At 42.7% G+C, this 8,497-nt stretch overlaps 1 protein-coding gene across 2 annotated transcripts; it reads left to right on the top strand.

Moving 5' to 3' along the window:
- Window positions 1–1,665: 1,665 nt before the first annotated feature.
- On the top strand, window positions 1,666–6,056 carry LOC103713351 (VAN3-binding protein-like). Of its 2 annotated transcripts, none has more exons than XM_008800245.4 (7): window positions 1,666–2,125; window positions 3,017–3,139; window positions 4,448–4,841; window positions 4,926–5,177; window positions 5,270–5,319; window positions 5,414–5,471; window positions 5,565–6,056. In XM_008800245.4, the coding sequence occupies exons 1-7, from the start codon at window positions 1,829–1,831 to the stop codon at window positions 5,771–5,773; spliced, it is 1,383 nt and encodes a 460-aa protein (XP_008798467.1). In that variant the 5' UTR covers window positions 1,666–1,828; the 3' UTR covers window positions 5,774–6,056. The 2 variants fall into 2 exon arrangements, with proteins under 2 accessions (XP_008798467.1, XP_008798466.1); XM_008800244.4 differs by having other exon boundaries at window positions 1,667–2,125; window positions 3,014–3,139.
- Window positions 6,057–8,497: the final 2,441 nt, after the last annotated feature.

Raw genomic sequence — 8,497 nt, 5'->3', positions numbered from 1 at the left:
CCTCATCCTAGGATCGGTTTAACTTGTTTTAATTCATTATCATTTAATAAAATGATCAGATCTCCATCTAAATTTTTTGATCCTTTTAATAAACAGATAATGTTTGGATTGATGGATTTTTGATCTATCCTATATTTGGCTCGACCTGTATCTTATCCAATCTGACTCGATTGCCGGTCTTAATCAAGAAAAGATTAAAGAAAAGAAAAAAAGGGAAATGCAGGGATAAAGCTGAGGCACTTGTGAACAGTCTATGTATGACCTTGAAGCACCTTGTCATAGCCTTCCTTGTAAAGCTAGACCATGACTTTGCGAACCACATGCCTCAAAAAAAGGCCGTTTTTGGATGATAAAAACACGAAATGGTTGCTAAACCAGAACACTTCCGAATGATGGCTTGTCCATGAAACTCGTGCCTTCAACTTCTAACCATTTCTTTGTTATCTCTGTACATATTTATTCATGGCGAACCTTAGATGTTAATCAAAATTGCTGATTCATTTCCTTTCTTTCTACAATTTGATAATAATTGTTGGAGACTCAAATGATGGATATTAGACTAAGTAGTAAAGGAATGTGAGGGGTAGGGGAGGAAGAGAGAGAGAGAGAGAGAGAGGACCAATGTTCAAGAGTATGATTGCCCTCTGGAGGGTTAAAAATATTAGTTCCAGATATTTAAGTCCAAAGAATCTAAAAACTTGGAATAAAAAGTTGACGATCTTACCTTGCTACCGCGATATATGTACGACCAATCTCGATCTAATGATCTGCTCGATATTGATAATTGGTACCGTTTGATTTACTATATGCAAGTTGTTTATATACTAAAAATCATATCATCCACAAATTTCTACTTTATACATTGAGGGGTCAAGAACATGCATTGATTTATGTTATTTAGATTGTTTATTTTGGTCACCTAGTATATAGATCGATATGAACTGTAATCTGATCACCTTGATGACTATTTGTGTTGACATAGCAAGAGACATTGATGTGGTTCCCATGAGATGATGTTACACCAATGTCATGCCAGGGATCATTGAACAATTCCTTCTGTGTTCTTAGCTAATTACCACAAGTTAGATGAATAAATACATCAAATTATTTAGATCCTTTTAGGCACAATCTAAAAGTCATAATATCCCCATATAATCCTTATTTCATGTGATATAATGCAAATAAAATTGAGCATTCATTAGTTGCTCCTAAGCCTGAGGTTTTCTCAGAAAAATTTATCATCTCTCCATCCTATAAAGGATCATTGATATATAAGATACATTTTTTATTTAACTGCATCTCCCAGCATTTGATGTGTATTTACCTAATTAAAGATTACAAGCTTCCCATTTCCTTGAGCCCGGAGTTCTGTTAGGCCCAAGGGCCCATTATATCCCTTTCCATCATCAAAACTGAAAAGGAAACTCAGGTGACTCCTCCTTTTAATGCCATCAAAAAAGAATTACTCATCCAAAAAACAAGTTTTCCTTGAGGAAACTCAAAGGTTGCTCCTCCTTTTAATGCCACCAAAACAAATTTAGTCTTCCTTTACCTCTCTAATGCCTCCCTTGGCCATTGGACCCAACCCAGGGGCATTTCAGTACTACAAAGTTTTAAACTCTTAGAGAAGGCTATAGGAGACTGGAGAGGCACGCAGCGTAGGTCTTATAAACACCAACCCAACTCTCTCTTTCTCTCTCCACCGCTCCGCCGGTCTTCTGACATTCGAAGCCGATTCGTTTCGCTCTTTCTCTCTCTTCTTATAAAACCTCCCATCAACCCTTCGAAGTCCATCATCACAAGACCAACTACCGCGGAGCGGCTCCTGATGGACGACCCCAGAGAACCGTGGCGGCCGGAGCCTCCACCACCGGCAGCCGCCCTCCGGCCGCCGGAGGCGCCCCGCGACCCAATGGAGTTCCTCTCCCGCTCCTGGAGCGCCTCCGCCATAGAAGTCTCCAAGGCCCTGGGGCCCCCGCCCACCGCGCCGCCCGCAGGCGTCGCCGCGGCGATCCCGGAAGACGCCGCCGGCGAGCTGGAGGAGGCTGCTGTCGCTGGGAACCCCTTCTCTTTCGCTTCCTCGGCTACCTCGCAGCTCGTCATGGAGAGGATAATGTCGCAGTCGGTGAGTTGGTAGAGGAAAGCTGTGAAACAAGGAAATAGTTGGGTTTATTTGATTTTTCCTTCAAAATTGTTTTTTTTGGATTATTTCTCATATAAATGGCTTTGAATTTGTTCCTCCATATCTTTCTTAACGTTTACGGTGGTAAAGGTTTTTACCTTGTTTTTTTTTTTGGTTAAATCCTGCTTGAGTTTTCCCATCCATTTCCAAAACATAAACCTTTTTTTTTTGCTTCCTTTACCAGTTTCCAATCCGGGCTTCTTCGCTTTAGATCAGCTTCTACTGACTTTTCTATATTTTTATTCGTTTTCTTACATTCTTCATTCATTTGTACTGTGATTAAGGTTTTTCTGTTTTTAATTCTTAATTTGCTGAAACTAAAACAACCTATTTATGAAATATTTATACAATTTATTTCTTTTTTTATCCATCAGATGGTGCATATAACCTAAAGCAGAACTCTTTAGCTGACAACGTTATCTTGCCTCTTTTTTTTTTTTTCTAACTTTGATGCTGGGTTTCTGTAGATGCTCTGTTTTATTCTAGTAGTAAAAGAGACAGTGATTGCATTTCATCCTTCCATCATAAATTCTTAGAAAATACGGGCAAGTAAATCCGGATGAAAACAATGCATTAATTTGTCAACAAGTACCAACTCTCATTGTTTTTTCTTACATTCTCAAAAAGGTTGCTCTTGAACTTTTCTTTTGGATTCTTCTTGGTTACCTCCGATTGCACCCATTAAAACTTTCATTTTTAGTAATTTGCAGTCTTAAAGACTTCGCAAACTACAAAAAGGTCGGATTTTTTTGTTTCATATCTTTCATTGTTCACAAATTAGTCTCCTTCTTACTCTGTTCTCTTCCCCTGTTTCGTTTTCCTTTACAACAGCAGGAAGTGTCGCCGCTCACATCTGGGCGTTTATCCCACAGCAGCGGGCCTTTGAACGGCGGCCAGAGCGGCGGATCTCTCTCCGATAGCCCTCCCGTCTCCCCATCCGAAATCGACGACGTCAAGGTCCCCCCCTCCTTTCCTTATCTTTTCTCTCTCAAACTAATAATATTTTCTTATCTTAAGGAAAAGGATTGCTTGTTTTCTCTCTGTTTGTTTATTGTGTTTTTGCTTTCTATACTGTTCATTCCATGTTTAAAAAAATAATTCTGGTTCTTTGGAAGCTGGAGCACTGAAGACAAAGCGACCAAGCTCTCAGACTCTCTGTGTAAAAATTTTCCATAGAGAGAGAGAGAGAAAGAGAAAGGAGAGTGTCATCACGCCTTTCTCTTCTTCCAATAAAACAACTGACATATCCATCACTGTGAGTGTAATTAAAATGGCCCCTTTCTTTAAGAGGTCGCGACCTTTGGCTCTCTGTTTTTCTTGCCAATTTTTAGTCCCAATATAGTTTCCTTGACACAAACAGTAAACAAGTTACCAATCTTTGATCCAAAATGCCCCTATGATTTCTCTCCTTCATTCTTCATCTTTTCTTTGGATCAATAGGAGCATTTTGTAGTTCAGAAAATACCCTCACCCCTTGATCATCATTTTACTTGTTATATTATAAGACAGAGCTGTTTTTTTTGTCCTTGGAGGTCAGAGTCAAAGATTGTGTGAGGATAATAAGTGGGTATTTTGGGCATTGGAATAGATCCAGAGGTGTGTTCTGGTCATGGGACCCATCCTATCTTGTCTTGTAGCTCTGTGAGCTTAACTTCTTGTGTTGGGCTGTGTGGGCTTTTGGTTTGCTTTGGACGTGAGAAGCTTTGATTCCTCCGCAGAGCTGTCTGCCCTCTGCCCCGTTAAAGAAGCCATCCCCGGTGTCGTCTCTCTCGCCAGTGGGAACATCTCTCTGCGGTTGCCTCCCGTTGCCCTTGATTACCAACACTACCCCGTAGCTTTTGGCTTACTCCATACTGCGAGTCCTTCTTTATGTCTCATTGGCAGGGGCAAATTGGTCACTAAAAAAGTTTCCCTGTGGCTCCTGCCATGCCTGAGGTCACCAAGTCTTCTGTCCATCTTCATGATTCTGTCCTGAAAATAGTAGGTTTTATCAAGTTTCCCGAGAAAGGCGATTCCCAATACAAAACAGCACATATTAGCTTACATAAATTTCGTTTGTGGATTAAAAGAAAAACAAAATTTGGAAATAATCTCATGAGAAAAGCCATGCATGAAGGATGGTAGTTAGTAACTCTTAATTGCAAGTCTAATGGGAAACGTGGTGATTGAGGAGGGAAACTCATGGGAACCGCCCGGGGAACACCTGCAATGGAGTTATTCAACCGTACTAACTGAGCCGAATCGCTTGCAATGGCCTGCATGCAGTTCTGCCGGACCAGCAATACGCCGAAACCTCAACCGTACAGAGGCAGCAGCAAGACGGTGGGGAGGTGGCTCAAGGATAGGAAGGAGAAGAAGAAAGAGGAGACGCGGGCCCACAATGCCCAGCTCCATGCTGCTGTCTCGGTGGCTGGTGTTGCTGCGGCGGTGGCAGCGGTCGCGGCTGCCACCGCCGCGGCCTCGGGGTCGGGCAAGGATGACCGTGCCGCTAGGACCGATATGGCGGTCGCTTCGGCTGCGACCCTTGTTGCTGCACAGTGTGTTGAGGCTGCTGAGTCCATGGGGGCCGAGCGCGAGCACCTGGCGTCCGTCGTCGGTTCTGCTGTCAACGTTAGGACCCCTGGAGATATCATCACTCTTACTGCAGCTGCCGCCACTGGTAAATTACAGTTATTGTTATGGAGATTTCCTCAATGGTTTGTTATGCAAATTTAGAGAGATGAGATGTGTTTTGGGCTGGCAGCACTGCGAGGGGCAGCAACATTGAAGGCTAGAGCACTTAAGGAGGTATGGAACATAGCGGCGGTCATCCCGGTGGAGAAGGGTGGGATGGGAGGCCACCACAATCATCGCCATAGCAAGCAGCAGAAGGAATTGGACAGCAATGGTAGCAGTTTCAGCGACGAGCTCATACCGGAGGAGGAGAACTTCCTTGGTCTCTGCAGCCAGGAACTTCTTGCCCGAGGGACCGAGCTTCTCAAACGCACCCGCAAAGGTGTTCCGTGATTGCCACCCGTCTCATTAATGGTTGAAATTAGAGTGATGAGAAGGATTGAAATTGATAATCTGTGTTTGTTATGATTGCAGGTGCACTTCATTGGAAGATTGTCTCAGTTTACATCAATCGGCTGGGTCAGGTAAGGTGGTGTTGTGAAAGCTTTAGCATTTGCTTTTCCTTCTTACCATCCTCACTCCAATATGCTGAACTGCTTTGTTCTGCTGAGTCTGCAGGTGACGCTTAAGATGAAAAGCAAGCATGTTGCTGGAACCATCACTAAGAAGAAAAAGTGTAGGTTCTACAGACCTCATTGATGGAAGTCCAATATTGCAGTTCTGTTTCCTTTTCATGGTCCTATAATGATGGTGAAATTGTTTGATGCAGGTGTGGTTATAGAGGTTTGCAAGGATGTCCAAGCGTGGCCGGGCCGACACTTGCTGGAAGGCGGAGAGCAGCGGCGCTACTTTGGGCTGAGGACGGCGGAGCGCCGGGTCATAGAGTTTGAATGCAGGAGCCAGAGGGAGTATGAGATGTGGACGCAGGGAGTATCGCGGCTCCTCAACATGGTCGGCGAGAGGAAGCACCTCGCCTGACAAAAAGAGCTGCCGACACGGCCAGCCAGATGATCAGTCATTGCTAGCTGTGGAGTGGAGGAGGAAAGGATGGCGCATGACCCACCCGAAATTAATTGCTTGGTAAGAATGTTTGTAATTTAAGATGTGTGTGAAGTGGGTTCCATCTCCCATTGTACAGAAGGAAAAGAGAAGCTAATCAAATCGATCAGAAGGGGTTCTTTTCTGGATTTGCTTTTTCTCTTTGGTTTTGTTTTAGATATGCGATGCTATCTGGGGTAGAAAAAAAGTAACGTGTTCAGTTCTTGCACTGTTGTGGATGGGAAGAATCTTTGACTGAAGAAAAGCAAACCATTTAGTGGAAAGAGCATGACTGTGTGGGCTCCTCTCTGTTTTTTCATAGGCCAAAGAAAATCACAGGCTATTTTGGCCCTTTGTCTACACAAATAAATACTTGACATGTAGAATTGTAATCTCCTCTCCCATAGGCCATATAGAAGGCCACTCTCAGAAACTTATTACATTCTTTAAGCTTTACAGTAATGTCAAAGCATACAGGCAAACTTGCAGACTATGCACGAATGTAAGGTTCAGTGTCGCTGGCAGCTCATGAATAAGCAGCACTGAAGGCTGTTCAGAGCCATGAAAAGGTTGAGGATGTCAAGATACAAATAAATGGCAGCACAGACATTTTCGTCGTAGTTAGACCGCCTGATAAGGTTATCCTTCCAGACTGAAACCAGAACATATCAAGGCCAAGCAAGCACCCATAGATTGTCCTTCCAGCCTCAGCTGGGATGAAAATCTGCAGGAGCGCAGCTAAGAAGCTCAGGTCCAGGTCATAAAGGAACTGGTAGAGCTAACCTTGAGAAGGTCGCATGACAGAGAGAAGGGATGAGGTATACTGGACCTGGACAAAGCAGCAAACAAAAGTAGCCTAGGAAGTTGAAATCATGGCCTCTTTTGGCAGCTCAGAATGTGTGCAAGGTGAGCTCAATGGCAACCATAACGCCTAGTCTTTTTGGATAAAATCCTCGGCTATTTTGAATACATCGCCAATTATTGGACATGGTAGTTTTCACTCCATGGCATGTAGCTCAACTTCATTGATAGCTCCTTGACAACCTGAAACAAAGTAAGCCCATGAGTACTTTTAGTTCCAATACTTATGAAAAATTAACAAGAATGGCTCAGTTGCAGACCCTGTTTCTAAATTGCGTACTTAGTAGTCTCAGACAGCAAACGCCATGCAATTGTAGACTGTCAAGCTGCTGCCTCTAAAATGGAGCTCATGAATGAAGTCCATGATAACATGGAAGGAAAAGAAGATGCTGCATTAAGTTGTTCATTTTGAACAATGAAGCCCTAAACAGTCCACCAAGTCTAGCCTTGATACCAGCAGCCAGATCTTGATCCTTGATAGTGGTGATGAATTCATCATAAAATGCTCTGACCCACCTCTCCTAAAACATGTCAGAAAATGATCACCAAAGCAGCAGAGTCTGGGATTGAACTCATGTAATAGAAGAGTTCTTGGGGTTCCACTTTCTATGGAGCCTCTTGAAGCAGGATCCCAACGCTCTCCTTTTCCTCCAAATTTATAGAAGGAAATCAGCAAGATTTATTCCCATATTAATCAACAGATAACGTAAGATATTTTTACCTTGTCAGATTTACCTATTAGCACTAGTTCTATAATAAAATAGATTTACCGATTACAATTGATCATAAGAGAGGGTCTCATTAATGCCGAGAAACATGTCATCAGTCTGCGAACTGGGATCAGCCCAACCTTTAAGCTCTCCTCAGCAGCATTATAAAGAGAGCCTTACTAACATCTCTGGAAGAACTCACAACAACTTTCTACTAGTGCTTAGACTATAACATATCTGGTGATTTAGATCCCTAGGAGTCATTCGGATTATATCTTTGTTTCGTTTTTGTTTCCTTTGAAGCAGCTTTGCTGCTGCTCAATATTGTCCAATTTCTATCCAACTCTCTGAATAAACTATTGTCCAATCTTTATCCAACTCTATCCTCAGTAACTAATTGCGCAAAATTTTTGTTGCGGAAGTAATTTCACATCATACAAACAGTCATGAAGCTAGCATTACGACGTTGAATGAAAAGTACGACATTGAATGAAGCCTTGAATGGAACAGTCGAGAAATACGTCGCAAAAATTGAAGTGAACAAGGTATACATTGTAAAATTAAATTGGACCCGGCCCAGCAAAGAACACTTGAGAAGCATAACGTTAATTATGATGGACTGCCTATAAAAGCCAAGCAGGGAGGTGTTGGGTATCTGAGGTGGTCATTTTTTCATAAACTTCCATAATTTGATTCTAAATTTTCACAGTTTTTCCCTCTCTATATGAAATATAATCCTCGTCCTCTTCATTTGTGCCCTCTATCTCCCCAAGTCATCCCTCACGTAACTCCCTTTGTCACCATGGTGGTTGATCTCTTTGTTTGACTAACCATGTAAGCCTAGCACCCATCCATCCAGTGCCTTTCTTCCTGATTTCTGCGTTAGCAACGGATCGTTACCTTTGCTCCCTTTCTTCATCACTTGGGCACCTTTTTTTTCCATTTTCTCCCTTTGCCAATTAGGAAGGCATATTGAAGTTAGAGTGAACCTTGAGTTAGAGAGACAAGAAGAGATGAGAAGATGAAAGCTAACTATATATAATGGCCTCCATTGCTCTCTTATCGTCCAAACTGTTCAACCGAAAACCAAGTG

Source organism: Phoenix dactylifera, chromosome 4, assembly GCF_009389715.1.
Source record: "Phoenix dactylifera cultivar Barhee BC4 chromosome 4, palm_55x_up_171113_PBpolish2nd_filt_p, whole genome shotgun sequence".
Taxonomy (NCBI): domain Eukaryota; kingdom Viridiplantae; phylum Streptophyta; class Magnoliopsida; order Arecales; family Arecaceae; genus Phoenix; species Phoenix dactylifera.
Note: the sequence above shows the minus strand (reverse complement) of the source record. Positions and strands in the feature narration are given on the sequence as shown.